This window comes from Pipistrellus hanaki (genome assembly GCF_964339955.1).
Source record: "Pipistrellus hanaki genome assembly, chromosome: 18".
In the NCBI taxonomy this organism is placed as follows: Eukaryota; Metazoa; Chordata; class Mammalia; order Chiroptera; family Vespertilionidae; genus Pipistrellus; species Pipistrellus hanaki.
Window position 1 is genome coordinate 27,903,431 of NC_140520.1, and position 19,475 is coordinate 27,922,905.

At 39.5% G+C, this 19,475-nt stretch overlaps 1 protein-coding gene across 3 annotated transcripts in view; it reads right to left on the minus strand.

Annotated features, from left to right (window-relative positions):
• SYT14 (synaptotagmin 14) overlaps window positions 1-19,475 on the minus strand; it is a 128,122-nt gene that overhangs the window by 64,782 nt on the left and 43,865 nt on the right. For all 3 annotated transcript variants that reach the window (XM_084865540.1, XM_084865539.1, XM_084865541.1), the window contains exon 4: window positions 12,496-12,711. In XM_084865540.1, coding sequence (XP_084721666.1) covers window positions 12,496-12,711 — 216 coding nt within the window. The remainder of the gene's footprint in view (window positions 1-12,495; window positions 12,712-19,475) is intronic.

Sequence of the window (19,475 nt, forward strand, 5' to 3'; positions counted from 1 at the left end):
AATTTTAAAAGTACCCTAAAAAAGCTCAGCTGAAACCGGTTTGGCTCAGTGGTAGAGTGTCGGTCTGCGGACTGAAAGGTCCCAGGTTCGATTCCAGTCAAAGGCATGTACCTGGGTTGAGGGCACATCCCCAGTAGGGGGTGTGCAAGAGGCAGCTGGTCGATGTTTCTCTCTCATCGACGTTTCTAGCTCTCTATATCTCTCCCTTCTCTCTGTAAAAAATCAATAAAATATATAAAAAAAAAAAAAAAAGAAGAAGAAGAAGCTCAATCTCACCTAGCAGTAACAGTGGCATGGACCATAATTTTTTTTTTCTTTAGAAAATATTTTCCTTTAAATTTCCGTATTTCTTGCCCACAATTACAACCAAGTAATATTTTTAATGATCTGCAAAGATAAACTATTAGCCCAGAGTTTTATCTTCATTTACAAACCTATTATGGAGAATATTTGTAGTATAGCTTCAAAGTTCAAAGAGCAGAGTATATCATATTAATTTCGACAGAGACTAATAAAAAGTCTTAGAGAAATAGCCAACACATAAGAACTGACAGAATTATTACAAACTATAAACTGCATACACACATGATTTATTTTCATAACTAGTTTAAATATGACACTGAAAATTATAAAGGCAATAAAATGAAAGTTTAGTAGTTGTAGTTTGGAACACAGGAGCTCAGAATGAGAGAACTGGAATGAACTTTATTATATCACTAGTGGCCTGGTGCACAAGATTCGTGCACTGAAAGGAGGGGGAATCACTCAGCCCGGCCTGCACCCTCTCGCAGTCCGGGACCCCTCAGGGGATGTCCCCCCGGGGGTCAGGCCTAAGCCAGCAGTCAGACATCCCTCTCACAGTCCAGGGCTCTCGCAGTCCGGGACCCCTCACTCCTTACTGCCCGCTTCAGTGGAGGCAGGAGAGGCTCCCGCCACCGCCACTGTGCTCACGAGCCATGAGCCCTGCTTCTGGCTGAGTGGTGCTCCCCTTTGGGAGCACACTGACCACCAGGGGGCAGCACCTGCATTAAGCATCTTCCCTCTGGTGGCCAGTGTGTATCACAGCAATGGGTCATTCCAACATTCAGTTTATTTGCATATTAGGCTTTTATTATATAGGATATTGCTCAAGCTCATCATTTCTGCAAAAGATAGTGAGAGCCTGTGACATGCCCAAAGTAACATTATAGGAAGGGCAAGATTAGAAGTCAAGTGTGTCACTTATGGGACTGCTGAGCACCAAACTGTCCATCCACATGATGGCTCGAACCTTTTATCAAGTAGGTTTAATCAAAGGAAATAATGAAGTTCCATATAACTTTTTAAAAAATACGTTTTTACTGATTTTTAGAGACAGAGGAAGGGAGAGAGAGAAAAAAAAATATGAAAGAGAATTACTGATCAGGTGCTTCCTGCCCACAATCCCAGCATGTGCCCTGACCTCCGGGAATCGAACCAGTGACCTCAACCATGAGCCACACCAGCTGAGCTCCCTATAAAGATTGAATGGTAATACAGATACAGAAGGGGCCAAAGCTAGACTAGAGCTGAGATTACAGTACTGCTCATGGGTACATTGGATGAACCCTTAACCCCCCAACTTCCAACCTCTCAATCTGTACCCCTCGTGGATCTACCTGCACCCACTGATTTCACAGGGCGAGAAGCCTCCCAGGAAAACATCTTAACTAAGACTACATGGAAACATGTCTGCATACTGGAGGGTGGGATGAAGGAGACCATCCCCATTTCTGAAAGGAGCACTGCCACTCGACAGTCATAACAAGGGAAGGCAACACCTGTCCTAGGAAAAAGCCATTCTAAGCAATCGTGTCTGGAGCCAGAGTAGAGTCCCTCATGCAAGGTGGTGCCTCGTAAGTGAATGCACCCACCTTTGTCAGACCACTGTGGCTACGGAGTCACACTCAGGGCAGAAAACATGCTGTGGATGACCTAGAAGAGCAGCCCCTTCAACTCTGTAAGACTTTGGAGCCCACGACTCTGACAGAGGACTAAGCAATGCATTGCAGGAGAATCCCGTCTCTCACTTGCAAAAGAAAGCTGAATTGTCAGGTCCCTGGGACAGCCGGGAGCCATGCCGGGAGCCAGAGGCCAGCTGGACAGCTCGGAGCAGTGCTGACAATGCCTGGATGCAGACCTGGCTGGAGAGGAACAGTTCAGAGCAACAGGCCCCAAAGGAAGCAGCAGTCCGGGCTAGTCTGTGAGCTACCAAATGGCACCCATAGGGGCTCTCTACAACAGTTGAAGGAATGGGAAATGCAAGAGCTTGAAATCTCCATGGGAATGAGTATGTGAAGCTGGCGATCATGAGACTTGAACATTAATGTTAATGTGATCCTATTCATGTCCATGTAACAGAGAAACTTGACAATATTTTTGTTTCATCTATGCATACACAAATGTGCTCTCATTCAAATTAGCAGGGAATTTATCAAATCTTAACCGCCCAATTCATTCCCGAATGAATAAATATTACATGCTGTATTGTAACTCTGATGTTGGCCCTAACTAACCAGTTTAGCTCAGTGTATGACTCTAATGTTGTATTTCATTAACTAGAGATTAATATAACTGGTTTTTGTGATATACTATATACATTTATATTTATTACATGTATGTTAAATATACTAAAGCTGAGCTCAATTTATATTAGATAAGTGAGCAGCTTATTAAACAGTCTCCATTAAGTGGAATATAACATGATGCTAGCTTAATTTTCACTCTAATTTCTATGTTTTAGTTGTATGATATGGAATTTCCCCAGACTGCCCTGAATTTGACCTTAGACAGGGTTCATACATTCCCAGTCACTTTCTGTGAGTAGAGAATCTCAAACTAGTAGAATTTAAAGACTCCATTCCCAAGTCTAACTTCAATCTCATTTCCACACCCACATGTCTAATGTAAAACAGAGTTATTAACAGTCCACAGCGCACAGAACGGTTAGAAGATTAAGTGAAGTAATACACAAGCTTCAAACAGTGCTGGCCACAGAGTGAGCACTTTAAGTATTAGCTTTCAACACTCCCTCCCACTGGAAGATAATATAACCTTTTGCTCATGGGACTCTGAGTGCTTGACGAAGTGAGGTCAGCTATCCTCCCACTCCAGAACCTTGGCAACTTAGGTTGGAATACTTTTTCCCTCTCTCTCTTGCAACTCCAATTACTCTGACGTATAGGGGAAAGAAATGGCAGGAACTGCTAGGATTGCCTTACTGGCTGCAGGAAGGTACCCTCACCCCATTCTAGCGTTAGTCCGCTGGGGTAGCTTTTGCTGATGTGATGGTTCAGTCACAGGTGATGCAGGGCCTTCATTTGTTTGGCTTCACCTCAGCCTCCCCGGGAGAGGGCGGCCATGTCTTCCTTCCCCTGCCTCAGCAGTCCCTGCTCCCATCCCCTTAAAAGGTCGGGCATCTCCTGGCTGGCTGGCTGTCTGCTATGCCTGAGCCCCACAGCTCCCATTTCCTCCCCTGCTTCCCAGGCTCCTTCTCAGGAAACCTCAAAACACCCCATGCCCTCCCAGAATTCCAAGTGCCCACCGCGGAGTGAGAAGGGAGAAAAGAGCTGTTAATTCCCCAGATTTCAAACTCTTACTCTCGTTTACTTCTCAGAGGATACAGAGAACAGACTGACACTGCCAGAGGGGAGGGGGTTAGGAGCTGGGGGAAAAGGGGAGTGGGATTAAGCAAACACACACACATACACACAACAACAACAACAACAACTCATAGACACAGACAAGAATGCATTATCAGAGGAAATTGGGGTTGAGAGAGGTAGGAAAAGGTAAAGGGGGTTTAAATGGTGATGGAAGGAAACTTGACTTTGTGTGGTGAACTCACAATAAAACATATAGAATTGTACACCTGACACCTATACAATTTTATTAACCACGGAAGGCCATCCCAATAAATTCAATAAAAAATCCAATTAAGATAACGAGTTAAATTTTAAGACAGTTACCAATGTCATTTTATTCAACTGAATATGCACAAAATTTAAATTAGGGTGTGTGTGGTTTTTTTTTGTTTTTTTTTGTTTTTTAAAGGAACACAATAATCTATTCACTCAGGTATTCGGCATTTACTCCTACAGAAAAGCAGATTTCTTATTCAAAATGCTATTTCTCACTATTAGCAGTTTTGCATGTATAAATTATGTTTGACTTTTGACACTGAAGTTAGCAGAAAACAAAATATAATAGCATAATAACTTTAATGAGTTTGTAAAGGGGGGGGAATGTATTAAAGTTACTTAGATGGGCATCATCTACACATTTTAAAATACCAAGAACTCCTTTTCATGTTAGTACAAAGCTTTCGTATTGATCAACCGCTTCAATCATGTCAAAAGGAACAAAATGTACAGAAAAGAGCAACATTTTGATGTAGAGAATAACTACAGACTGTACGTTTTTGATAAGGTATGAAATGTAGTCATTGTAATTTTACTGAACATTTTTTTGTTTGCCTTTATTTACTGTAGCCACATAGTAATTAAATTGTAAGGTCAAAAACATGACTAATGTCAACCATCTGTATAGGTTCCAGCAGTTTCCAAAGCATTATCAGCAACACAAGTGAATGATGTGCTTACTCACACTTTCTTTCTACATCTCAACAGCCATCACAGCAAACTGCCAAAGAAATGATTCATGAAATAATCATCACTTTACTTACTCAAATACCTAACTGTTACTTTAATCTTTTTAGAGAAGTCTGTTTGTTATTAGTCAGATGAAATTATCAGCTAGTGATTAAGATTCTTCCTAAGCAATATCTCCAGTGTATCCTATTCTCAAAATGTTAATTTGTAATATTTCATACTGCCAACTGTTATTCATTGTGCTCATTTATAAACACAGCACACACACACACACAAAAAGGCACCTATCTTTCTTGTTATCTTATCCCTGGGGCTTAGAGAGGTACAGAATTTTCCTAAACAATAATTCCCAATCTCCCGGAATCCATCACATTAAAGGGAAAAGTGCTATTTAACATACATGGTGCATGCTGGTATTTTTTCCTAATTTTTAAATTTTGTTATACATCACATCCTGCCTAATAAGAGTAATATTCAAATTAACCATCACTCCACTACACCCACAAGCCATGCCCACCAGCCCCGCCCACCAGCCAATCAGAGTGAGTATGCAAATAAACCCAACCAAGATGGGTACAGCCACAGAGAGCAGGAGGGAGGCTTGGGTTTCCCAGGCAATGGAGGAAGCCAAGCTTTATGCTTGCCCTTGCCAGCCTAGGCCTCCACCCAAGGCTACAAAGTTTCAATTACAGAAGGTAAACAAATCCAAACAGAAATGGCAGCAGCTATAGAGCTGGAAAGAGCGGGAGGCTAGGGTTGCCCCTGGCAATGGAAGAAACAAAGCTTTCCACACACCCTGGATGGCCCAGACCTCCGCTTAAGGCAACAAAGTTTCAATTATAGAAAATATACAAACCCCAAAAGAAATGGCTGCCACTACTGAGTGAGCAGGAGGCTTGGCTCCGCCCCAGGCTACAAAATTCCAATTGTAGATGGTAAATAAATTCCAGATATCAGGGCCTCCTCTTGGGTCGCCAAGGGGCATGGCTGGCCTGCAAACCACCACATGCCCCAAGGGAACCCCCATCCTGATCCAGGACACCCTTCAGGGCAAACCAGGTGGCCCACACCCATGTACTAGGCCTCTATCCTATCTAATAAAAGAGTAATATGCAGATTGACCATCACTCCATCACATAATATGGCTGCCCCCATGTGGTCAAAGATCCCACCCCCATGTGGACACAAGATGGCCAGCAGGAGAGGGCAGTTGGGAGGGATTAGGCCTGCAAGGGAGGGCAGTTGTGAGGCACCAGGCCTGCAAGGGAGGGCAGTTGGAGGTAATAAATCCTGCAGGGGAGGGCAGTTAGGGTGACCAGGCCGGCAGAAGAGGGAAGTTGGGGGCAAACAGGGTGGCAGGGGAGCAGTTAGACATCAATCAGGCTGGCATGAGAGTGGTTAGGAGTGACCAGGCTGGCAGGCAGAAGCAGTTAGGGGCAATCAGGAAGGAAGGCAGGCAGGCAGGCAGGCAAGCAGTTGGGAGCCAGTAGTCCTGGATTGTGAGAGGGATGTCCAACTGGCAGTTTAGGCCCGATCCCACTGGGGTCCCATATTGGAGAGGGTGTACACTGGCCTGAGGGACACACACACACACACACCACCCCTGTGCATGAATTTCGTGCACTGGGCCTCTACCGTGTTTCCCCGAAAATAAGACCTACTTACAGGTTTCCTTCTGAGTGAAATATAAGGCATCCCCCTGAAAATAAGGCCCCTTCTAGGCTCTGTCTCAGAAACTTTGTGAAACCTAAACTACAAGAAGTTGTGACTTGGGTGAAGAATTCATGGGAGAAAATCACTGACAGTTGCATTGCAAATGCACTGCGAGCAGGCTACCTTGACAAGAAGTACTCATTTAAAGACAGTGCTATTGCTAAACATGAGAGATTTGGTACACTGATTCTGAAAGAAATGGAGTCACAAGAAATTCACAGGAAATTCGGGAATTGGATTGTTATGATGATGTTCCAGAAGATGATGACATGATTGTCATTGAATAAATGATTGTCATTGAATAAATGAGTAAATTCTTGATACTGTAGGATTCACAGTTTGTCTGGTTTGTGTTGACAACTACCGTACTACCGTACCGTATACAGGTAATAAATTTCCTTTATTTTCATTTAATAATAAATGTGTACTGTATGGAAAATGTGTACTGTATTCTTCTTCATGGAAAAATAAGACATCCCCTGAAAATAAGAACTAGCACATCTTTGGGAGCAAAAATTAATATAAGACACTGTCTTATTTTCGGGGAAACAGGGTAGTACAAATATAATTTATATGAAACAAACATAATGAGATTACGTAGAGATTTTATTTATTTTGTTTAGCTTCTCTGCACTCTTTGGTGTTCATTCCTCTTATTTAAATCTCTCCTCTCTTCCTAATTACTCCCCACATCAATACCTGCACAGTGTATTCCATAACAACAACCCAGTATATTTCTAGGTCTTCTGCCAAGCTCACAGAATCATACACAAACCTGAACAAGAATACACCAGTGTGCCCAGATACCTACTTTCCTCTTCTTTCTTTGGGCCCAACAGCCACCACCAAATACGGGCAGGGCACATACATGGCTGTGGCATCGGAGGCTGCATGACCATGTGACCAGGCCTACTCAAGGGCGATGATGAAATAGGAATGATTCAGGCAAAATCGACTGGACATTTTCAAAACGAAAGTGGCTTTCCCCCTGGGCTCTCTTTCCTTCTGAAGGATGGCACTGAACGATAAGGTACCGGAGGGCCACCCACACCTCAGACCCAAAAACAGACGCCACATGTCAAGGACGGGGGAACTTCCCCACTGGCCCGGGTCCCCTAAGACATCGCTGAGCAGAGGAAGCCCTGCACATCCTGGATTGTCATGGAGAGCTCACAAATTCTCTTCTTCAAAGCACGACACGCTGAGCAACAGGTAATTTTACTAGGAATGCTTCACATGCAAACAATAATTTTTGCATCTCGCTTCTCTCTCCTCAAACAACACCCGCTATAGTTTTATCCATTCTTTTTTAATGCTATCCCCATTATTTCTTAGTGAGGAAAAAACCAAATGTATGCAACCATTCCTCTTAATATTCACTGTATAGTCAGCGCTTTTCCGCTACAAATAAAGCCACAAAAAAATACTGTCAGAATGCATCCTGCATGCTGGGCTTTGATTTCGACAGGATGGATTCTCAGAAGACCTGCAGGTGAGTAAACGGTGGACAGACTGCCTTCAGAGAGTGTGCCCTCTGTTCAAGGTAGGCTCACGTTTCTACCAGAAGATGATGAAGGCCCCGTTTTATTTTCCCCAGGTGAATGGCAGGTTACACCAGCATCATTTCTAGTCTTTTCTCAATGGATTGATAATAACCTTTGTTATTAAAAAAAATAATATATTTTTTTTAATATTGATTCTTGGGCGGGGCAGGGAAACACACAAAGAAAACAGACCTGCTCTGCCAAAAGCATTTAAAATAAGGAAGTGTTAAAGATCCAATAGGGACGTGTCAAAAAAATACCGAAACCAGCTTGAAGGAGCAACAAAGAGCCAAATTTGGAGCAATTTGAACATCCAAATGGAAAAATGACAGGAATGGATGATAACACTGAATGCAAAAGATCAGTAGTAATGCTAAAATATAGTAATAATTGATTTAGGCAAGACTCATCAATAAATGCTAAAAACTACTGAGTATTGGGGAGTGGGATAGTCACACAGTCTCAATGTACAAGCTCATTACAAAGAGGGGGAGGGGGGACCTTTAAAATGGAGCAATCTAGTGGAGAGCACACCATTTAAATCAAGCAAAGTCAGTAGCACCAATAACGTGACCAATTGAGATCATGTGGTCCCTACTGTGACACTGAGGACACTTCCCGCATGCAAAAAATATCACCCACAGAAAGGCAAGCATTTAAATTATTCATATTTTGCTTGAGCTATAGTCAACCTATGTTTACTGACCTATGTTTGTATTTTAAAACATCTGTAATATTCTCAGGATATTTAATCAGACATCTATTGAAGCCATGATCTACGTTAAATTCTTCAAATTAGGATATATAGAAAAAAGGTTAAGTAAATAAAGAAGGCGGAAAAACACTATGTGACATTAATTCAATAAACATATACAGGCTACTTTTCTTTGTGCTATATACTATTTGACAGGGGCTAGGCAAACAAGGATAAATCTGGCAAAGTAAATGCCACCTTTATTCTTTTCATAAAACTTTCTAATCATAATAAATCCAATGGGGGAGTGGGCAAACACAGTATTAACCTAAATTCTGGTTTTAAAGGACTATGATATAATGGTGGATCTAAATTAGTTAGAATCCTCACTTAACCATATGAATCAATATAATAGAAATACTGTAATAGAAAATAAGTATTATATTTGATTCATTAGAGAAGTAGAAAATATAGTGATTAAAAACCGGGGATTTAGAATCAGACTGGCTGTTTGCATCCTGGGCCCACTGTAATTCTACAGTTCCTCTGTCTGTAAAATGGAGCTGATAATATGACGTTATGGAGATTAAATATGTCAGTGCACAAAAGATCTTAGCATACTTAGTGGCAATCACACAACCACCACAAATGAATGTTCATAGCAGCATTATTTGTAATAGTAAAAAGCTGGAAAAGTGCTAAATGATCATCAATGAATGAATGGACAGAGACTATGTGAAATACACATAGACCACGATGAAATATAGCTCAGTAACAAAAAGGAACAAACTACTGCTCTAGCCAGTTTGGCTCAGTGGACAGAGCATTGGCCTGTGGACCATACGGTCCCAAGTTCAATTCCGGTCAAAGGCAAGTGCCTTGGTTGCAGGCTCATGCAGAAGGCAACCAATCAATGTGTTTCCTCTCACATCTATGTTTCCCCCTGTCTTTTCCTCTCTTCCACTCTCTCTAAAAATCAATGGAAAAATATCCTTGGGTAAGGATTAAAAACACAAAACAAAAGAAACAAAGTACTGACACATCTTCATCAAGAAATGAACCTGCTAAGAGAAAGAATCCAGACAAAAGACTACAGATTTCATGGTTCCATTTACATGAAATATCTACAAAAGGCAGATTTATAGAAAGCAGGTGACTGCTTGAGACGGACAGTGAGAATGACGATTAATGGTAAGTGAGCATGGCAGATCTTATTAGGAAATGAAAATGCTCTAGAAATAAATTGTGGTGATACTTGTACCACTCAGTAAAATTACTAAAAATCAATGAGTCATACACTTGAAATGAGTAAATTTTACATGTAAAAATAATCTCAATAAAGTTGTTTTCAAAAAATAGTTACTACATGATCTCACTCATATGTGGAATCTGACGAACAAAATAAACTAATAAAATAGATCCAGAGACATACAACACAGTCCAGCTTAAAAACCTCCCAGGACCCTGTAGTTCCCATGAGACAATGTCCAATCTCCTGAGCATTCAATCCTATCATTGCCCGTTCTCTAAACATAGACCCTAAATTAGGGGTGTCGAACTCAATCAGAGAAGGGGCCAAAATCTAAAATCCAGCCTAAATCGCGGGCCGAATGGTTTACTGAACAGTCATAAACTGACAATGTCATAAACTGACAGCGGAGTGCAGTGATGACAGCGCGGTGCGGGCCACATTGCAAGGCCTGGCGGGCTGGATTTGGCCCACGGGCCTTGTGTTTGACACATGTGCCCTAAATTATACCATGAAGTACAAGCCCTTCTGCTTTCACCCAATCACTACTCCATGGTGTTGAAACAGCTTTCTCTCAAGTCCAGCTCACCTATTCCGCAAAGACTGCATTAGACATCCCCACATGCCCACCTCCCAAAGGAAGTCTGAGCCACCTCCTGCTCTGCGTTTCCACGGTACTTTGTTCATGAACCCAACAGACCTCTCATCCCATCACAGTGCACATGTACTCACGGTGTTCCTCCCTCAGTCCCTGGCTCTTTGAAAGAAGCTCGTTTTATTTCTATTTCACCCATAGTCCCTGGTATATGGCACATAAAAAGACTTCAACAAGTGTATATGAAATAAATCATTCTCATTTCAGAATGCCTAAAATCCACCTACCCTGGATGTCTTATCCAATAATTGAAGGCAGTCGTGGTAGAAAAGTACAGATGGGTCCTACCTATTTAGGTAGAATATTCGCCAGCTCCAGTGATTTAGGCAAGAACGGAAGAGCCACTGCTCTGCCCCAGATATGGAGCCACCTAGGATAGCAGGACCACAGGGAAGAAGCTACCAGGACAGCAGGGACGTGTAGGAGATAGGGGAGAAGGAAAATAGGGAAAAAGAAAAATCCCAAACTGAAGCTACAAAAAGGGACATGTCGAGGGTCACAGATTACAAACTCGGGGCTCGCTCATGACTCCTATCATCTCCACCATTGCTTTCACCACTCCCCCTGACAGCAACCATTTACTGACCACCTCCCTGTCCGCTGTGGACACTGTGCTGAAAACGATCACACATGTTATTCAGCGTTCATAGCATCCGTATCACAGAGGTGTTATCCACGTTTCAGAGACAATAAAACAAACCTATCTACAATGAACTGCACTGCCCAAGGTTTCCTAGTTAATATGTTAAGTCACAGAGCCTGGTGTGAAAAAGGGTCAGGCTTCAAACTCCTCTTTCTGCTCTGCTATCCATGCACCAGGGGTGTCAACAATTTGGGGACTGGCTTTGCACTATTTGGTTACCTTTGTGAACACTCGTCTTATTTCCGTCATCACTAGAAAGTATCTGTGAGGGCACAGCCCATATCTAATATGCTTTATTTCTTCTCTAGCATCTCAAAATGATGTTTCTATATAGTAATCCATCAGTACTCGATTAGTTTCTAGAAATATTGGTTGCTAGTAGGAATAAAAAAAGGTTTATTGATCGTTAGTTAGCATTAAGCCAAATATTTAAAAAAAGATGATGTAGCTCCATTGACTACAGTACGTGCTGGGGTAAAACTTTAAGTCATAGACTGGCATAGGCCCTAAAACACCAACCACAGCTATACAATGAAGGATGGTTTGGTATAGTAATGCGCTAAGATATACTGCTCTTTTCTTCAGATCTGGGTATAAAGATCACAATTATATATTGATATGAGTAGTCCTGTGTTATAACAAGCACATGAACAACTTACTTAAATGTGGAAATAAACATGCCTTAATCGTCAAAACCTCTTACTTCTCTTGTAGAAAGATATAAAAACATGTGAGAGTGGGCTTATGTCTTCTACACAGTTCTACAGTCAATGTCAGTTCATGAGGCAAAAATCAATTAGAGACACAACGATCTTTGAGAAGTCCTTAAATCACTCTTAAAGCCCAGTCTAGTACAGTACCAGCTCTCAATAAACCCATCTGGACAGTGTTTCCTCCTGTGCGGAACAAACATCACCATTTCCTCTGCTGTGTGCCACGTGGAGCATGTGGCTCCTGCTCGGAGGCCACAGTGAGGGGAAGCGCACACATTTACACGCGGGCATCACAGTCAACACTCAGAGGTACTTAGACCGATCAGTTCCTGAAACAGGTATCCAGGAACTGGTTCCATCTGAGAGAACAGCGCATCCCCGTCTTCCACCTCATGCCTGCTGGGCATACGCTCATGGTGGAAAAAGAGCTAGAATGACTGACTACTGTATTTAAATAATTTAGTGTCTTGTGTTGGGTGTTTTGGTTTTCAGCGTGAGCCTAAAGATTATAAATTTGAATCAGTTATATTCCCAGAAATGTGACTCTACTGTACCTGCTCTCTCTTGATGGCTGTGCAGCCTCAGATGCCTAGAACGTTAGGCACAAGTTACCTAACACGGTAGTGTGTCATCTGAAAAAATGAAACTGATCTTACCTTCGTCTATGGATGCTTCACTACTGTATCCATCATACTCTGCAGACAGAGGACTGTATTTTTGTCTTGTTTCCCAAGTGTAGTTCTTTTGTCTAGAATCAGCCAACGGGAGTCTGGAATTGTGTGTTCGGGATAAGGCCTCGTGGTATTTACCCAGCGCTTCATCTTCGCTTTCAGAGGATGAGCCATGCTCATCTCTGTCCATGTAGGAATTATCTATTTGCAACAAGGAAAGCAAATCAAAATTTTAATGCAATAAAGGATGAGGAATTTGTTATAGTTTTTATACACACACACACACACACACGTAAATATATAGAATCAATATACACAGATGTATATGTCATATATATCCATGTACACACAAATATATAAATATATATAAACAAACACAAGCTAAATTTTTAGCTTTAGAGAAATATAAACTTTTCACTCAAAAAGCCCAAGACTATTTTTTAAAGCCCAATATTTAGATTTTAAGGGGTTTTTAAAAAATATTTTTATTGATTTCAGAGAGAAAGAGAGAGGGAGAGAGAGATAGAAACATCAATAACGGAGAGACTCATTGATGGGTTGCCTCCTGCACGCCCCCGCATTGGGAATCGAGCTCACAACCCAGGCACATGCCTTTGACTGGAATCAAACCCAGGACCCTTCAGTCTGCAGGCCAACACTTTATCCCCTGAGCCAAACCAACTAGGGCTAGAGTTTATGTTTTAATAGAAAAAGATTCATTTGTATACTCCAATGACATAAATAATGTTAGTCACAGGGATTTTCCTACAATGTTACACATAAGGAAAATAATAGGGCCCGTCATTTTACACAATTTTTCTAAAGGATCAGTAGTATACAAAGGATGTTTATAGGTATTGCCAAAACATATGGGCACGATTAAATAATTCATGTTACAAAAGATATCACCTTAGCTGAAATTTTCAAAATAGATAATTCTTATACTAGGAATGAAACAGACAAATGGGCAGACATGTACAGGAGAGGGCAAAAGTAGGTTTATAGTTTGTATATGTGAAACAGACATCTAAAGAAACAGATTTTATTTATTTTTAATTCTCACCTGAGAATATTTTTTTTTATTGACTTTGGAGAGTGGAAGGGAAAGAGAGAAAGGGAGAGAGAGAGGAAGGGACAGAGAAGGAGAGTGATACAAAGAGAAGCATCGATCAGTTGCCTGTACACTCCCTGATGGGCTTCAAACCCGCAACCTTTTGGTGTATGGGCCAACACCCCAACCAACTGAGCCACACGGGCAGAGTATTACTTACTACAATTGTATTTCAAACTGTAAGCCTACTTTTGCCCACCCTGTATTAGTGAAATTATAGTTGGTAAAACTTTTCTAGAGAGCAATCTGGTAATGCATATTAAGCTTTTAACTCTGTATAGTATTTGATCCATTTCTAAGAATTTATCAATTCCATTTCTAAGAATTCATCCTAAGAAAGTAATAGGTGAAAAACATATATATTTGAGACAATTCAGTGCATTGTGTTCAAGAGCAAAAGAAAACAAAAAATTAAGTAAAACCTAAACATCCATCACGAGGCCTTGGTTAAGCAAATTATGATATATCAATGCAATGATATACTACGCAGTGAATGAAAATGAAGTCAACTTACAAGAACTCACAGGGGAAAAAAATAACTAAGGTTATAAAATAGAAGGTATATTCATAGTCTCTATATTATACACACACACACACACACACACACACACACACACGAACACTCGCCTACATGCAGTAGATACACACACATGCAGTATATATTTATATACACATACAAAAATGTGTGGAAAGATATATAAAAACTTAACACTTATAATCTGCAAATGGTGAAATTAGTAGGAAAAGTTTTTCTTACATATACCTATATTTAATATAAAAATTTTAGGTGGCATAAGTTGTTTATTATATTGAAAAGCACTAGTTATTACTTTTAAAAAGGTAAAACTTTTAAAACAGCAGCTTGCTAAGATGCATTTAAACTAAAATGCAACCTCCTTAGAATTATAAATCAACTCCAGAAAGATGAAGAGACCACAGAAGGTAGAATTTGTGAAGTCTAGATGTTTTTTTCTTTAGTATATGTAGTTGAGATGATCTGTACTAAAGAAATCAAGGTTTGAAATCCAAATAGGAAGACGCAGGATAAGTAATTTTACAATATGGGATAGGAATTGAATGTTTAGAGTTAGAGCTTAGGTGTCACCTGGTGTAAGTCCCACCAATAGAATACTTAATATTTATGTCTTTCTTTATTTCTGCTACTTCATGTAATAATTGGTTACCAAAAACCTCTGAGCCCAACATTCAAAAGGCTACTAGAAGAGTAGATTCCAAAATGGACATAGAGTTGACCTCTGGCATTCAGAGGATTAGTTCTAGAACTTTCTGCAGATACCAAAATCTAAGGATGCTCAAGTCCCTTATGTACATCCTGCCACATACTTTAAATCATACCTTAATCAATAAAGAAAAAAATAAAATATAAAGGGATAATATGCTGTAAAAATAAACCATCTCTAGATTACTTATAATACCAATACAATATAAATACTATGTAAATACTTGATATACTGTATTGTTTAGGGATTAATAATAAGAAAAAAATGTCTGTACATGTTCAGTATAGATGCAACTACCACAGGTCTAACTACATAGTACATGTCAGTGACAAAGTAACATTTAAAATACATATATCTACATATATATTTATATATTTTTTCAATCTGTGGTTGGCTGAATCCACAATTATGGAATCCATACATGTGGAAGGCTAACAATATTTCCAAAAACTGGTGTTTCTTTTTAGTTAGCTGATTCATCCTGGATCAGCCTCTATTATATCATTAAAAAAAGACATGCATTTATACAATTGATAAATAGCAGATCCTTATTCCATATAAAGCCATGCAGAACTAAAAAAGTATTTCTCATTTCTACTATTACTCATATTTTGTTATTTTATGAGAATTTAAATTTATTGAAAAGTTCTAGGTACATATTTTATAAATTAAAGCCAGTGTACTTTTGGCCTTGGGATCAGACCAGCAATAAATGGGAATGATTATGGAATTAATAGAAATAATTACTAGGATTCTGAAGCAATTCTGCAACCAAAACCAAATAATTATTGCCTAATTGTTTTGAAAACTGTTATACATATTGTGGTGGAAAACTATAAATGTTTGATTGGAATCTTAATTCTATAGAGAATTTATGAATAATAATAGATTATTTATGTATACTCACTGTATGAACATGTATGGCTAATGAACAGACACATATTCTGAAGCATGTTACTAAAAAAATAAAATAAAATCTACTGCTCCCAAAGGAAAATATAAAACACTTGATATAGGTACCAACTAGGATGGACTTGAAGATCAACCCTGTACAAAGGACTTTGGTGTTAGTTACAAAAATAAAATTTAAATACAACTAAAAATAAACTCCAACTTAAGGATTCACACTAAAGAAAGCCAAGAAGTTTCTGGTTGTAAAAAAAAAAAAAAAAAAAAAAAAAAAAAAAAAAAAAAAAACAACCACAACAAACCAGACATTAAAAAAATTAAGGTTGTTGAAAATTGGCCAAATAATGCAGGAGGACCAGAGGCAATATTTAGTGTGTGTATTGCTCTTTGAAATGACTGTGAGAAAAAAATGAATGACTTTAAATATGTCTCCCAGCAAGAAGAATAAAGAAAGTCTCAAAGCAGATATATAGGCATGTATAGGAAAGTTCAGAAATTTGGATATTTTTCCTAATTTCAAAAATCAAGAGAAAATTTACCACTCAAATCCACAATAGGAGACCTCACCTTTTCCTGGTATTATCTTAGAATATTTTTCATCTTTACTCTTTGCTTTTCCTTTCTTGGCAGAAATGGCTTCACTTTTCTTTGCTTTTATGTCTCCTTTCCCTTTGGAGCCTTTTGTTGCTTTTATATGTTCTTTGATTTTTCCATATAATTTATCTTTAGAGCTAGTTGATGGTGCTAGATGTTTGTCTTCTTTCATAGTGGATTTCCTTATCGTATGTCTATTGCTCGCCAAGATATCTTTAGGAGAGTTCTCATTTCCTGAACACTCATTTCCTTTCTGCCCTTTCCTTTTAATGTGGTTTTCAGCTTTCTTTAAATGTTTCTCTCTCGTTTCTTGATACCTTCCCTCTTTTAAGTCATTCTTACCATTACTAGACATTCCTAAGCCAATGTTTTTATACCTGTCTGTAGGTCCACGTTCTTGGCAAGTAGATCCAGCCCTTGCATTCTTCTGCTCAACAACTAATATTCCACCATCACGCACATGGCCTTCCACAGATTTAACAGTATTATTGGTTTCTTGACATTTGGATAGCATCTGTTGCCTATCATTAATCTGTTCAAACGGTCTTTCATTTGTTCCTTGATCTTGCCTTTGTGAAAGTGAAGTCGGGTAGCAATTCCTTTGATTTGCTGTGTGCTCTACATTGGATGGTGTTTCCTGACAATCGGTGTTTTTGGAGATTTCTGGTGACATGGCGTCTTCTTGTTTAGAAGCATCTGCAGCTTCCGCTGCTGCAGAGCTCTCCTCTTCTGGGTGCAATCCATTCATCATACTGGTCACCTGTTCAGAAACCGCGTCGCTTAGAGCACAGCTGACCTCCCCGACAACGGTGGTCAGGTCCTCCACCGCGCTACTGATGGTGTCCACCAGCGAGGACATGGAGGGCAGGCTCCGCTGCAGTTTTCTGAAAAATGCCATTTTCTACTTCCTCGTCCCTACGAGGTACAATGAAATTTCCTCTTCTCAAAATATCAACCACTTGGAACTTGAATTTAACATTTGCTTAAGTGTTGCTATTTCTGAGCTCGATATTAGTATTTCGCATGGTGGCTTTTTAAATCTTTCTGTAAATGCATTATGCATTTGAAGAAGCATGTCGAAGCAAAGACTCTTCCGGAAAAAAGAAAAATCAAACCACGTGCTTTAAGTACAATGATATTTTTTCTCCCACTCCAAAGCTATCATAACAGCAGCAAGACCATTATTTTCCCCTCAAATACTATTGGTTTTTAATTCTATACCTGTAAGAAGAAGTATAAAAAGGATTTTTACTATATACTTTTTGTTAATTTATTCCTAGTCTATGCAGGGGAACTACCCTATCTTATTAACAAACTACCAATACCACTTCAAATTAAGAAAAACAGAAAGGGGGAAACATGTCAGCAATTGTGCACAGAGGTTAGAACGGGGATGGGCAGAGGGTGAACATTTTCTCAGTAGCTATGACATGCAAAGCATTGTGATTTGTAAATTTTACCTTATTTGATCTTATAACAACTCTAGGAGATAAACACGATTATTCCTATTTAATAAGTGAAAGAAAAACCAGGTTCGGAAAAATTAAGATCCCTGAGAACTTTCCAATGGATTCTCAAGGTCAAAACTATTTTTTATAATAATAGTAAGGAGATATTTATCCTCTCACTTTTATTTGCTCACAAAAGAACCCTGGCATCTTCAGTGACTGCGTGACAGACTGAATGCAGAAGCAGATGTGAGGACCCAGCTGTCCCTCTCCTCCATGCCAGTCATCAGAGATGTTCCAGAAATGTAAAATAATGTCACTCGGCTCGCCAAATTTTTTGTTTTAATAAATATCCTTTTTAATTAAAATGTTATTTATATTAACATGTCATAGGCTTATTGTTGTTTTAATAAGTAAGTTGAGAAAAATATTTTTAAACTCTCCTCGGCTTTAACTTCTAATATTATGCATATAAACAAAAGTCCTTTGGGGACCTCAATAATTTTTTAAGAATGTAAAGGGGCCGAAACTGGTTTGGCTCAGTGGCTAGAGAGTCGGCCTTCGGACTAAAAGGTCCCAGGTTTGATTCTAGTATAGGGCACGTACCTTGGTTGTGGGCACATCCCCAGTGGGGATGGTGCAGGAGGCAGCTGGTCAATGTCTCTCTCTTAGCAATGTTTCTAACTCTCTATCCCTCTCCCTTCCTCTCTGTAAAAAAATCAATAAAATATATTTAAAAAAAAAAAAAAAAAAGAATGTAAAGGGGTCATGGGACCAAGGAACATCACAAATGCTGATCCAGAGAATTATTGGAGGCTGCCCAGAGACAGCTTTAACCAGTTCATTTTTTACAAATGCTCAACATGCAGGGTTGAATTATGAAAAACAAGCCAAGACCACATAAAGCACTATAGCTTCCTAATGCAAGTGACAGATGTAATTCAATAGCAAATCGATTTTTACAATGAGGCGATCACTTTTTAAGTTGCCAGAAGAGAAGAACATCTCTCCAATACATGCACACAGACCAGGAAAGCAAAGTCTTTCTGTGTAGTGCCTCACAATTCTTCCACACTAACTCCCTTTGGTAATGGTCAACTTGGCCCTGCTGTCACTTATACAACCCAGTCTTCGGAAACAGCAAATAAGGAACTCAATAACGTTAAAAAATAGCTCCAAGGAAAATGTTTCCTTAAGAGAAAGAACAGTATTACAGCCCTCCCTCATCTTTCCTGGGATTGAGGAACAGTGAGTGATACAATGCCAGTGCTGCCAAGGAAGAGAAAGGAACACTCATTTTTCTAACCAGACTTCATACACCAAGTTACTAAAGAAAACCTTCTCCAGACAATCCAGTTATCTATCAGCTGAGAACCCAGCAGCAGGGAAAGAAAAGATTGAATACTTCCAAAAGCTTTCTAGGGACATGGGGGTGGAGGGGAAGCTATTTCAAGAGTTATTTGGATAAGAGATTTAAGCTAGACAAAGCAACAAAAAATTCCCCCTTCTTCTTAAAGTGTGTCTATTAACTTTATAGTCTCAAAAGTCAATCTTTCATCTTAAAAATAGGTTATTGTATAGTAGTGGCAATTTATCTTTATGCACTATATTAGCAATTTGTGGACAACAGAAGGATTACTGAACCTAATTTACTTAATAGAT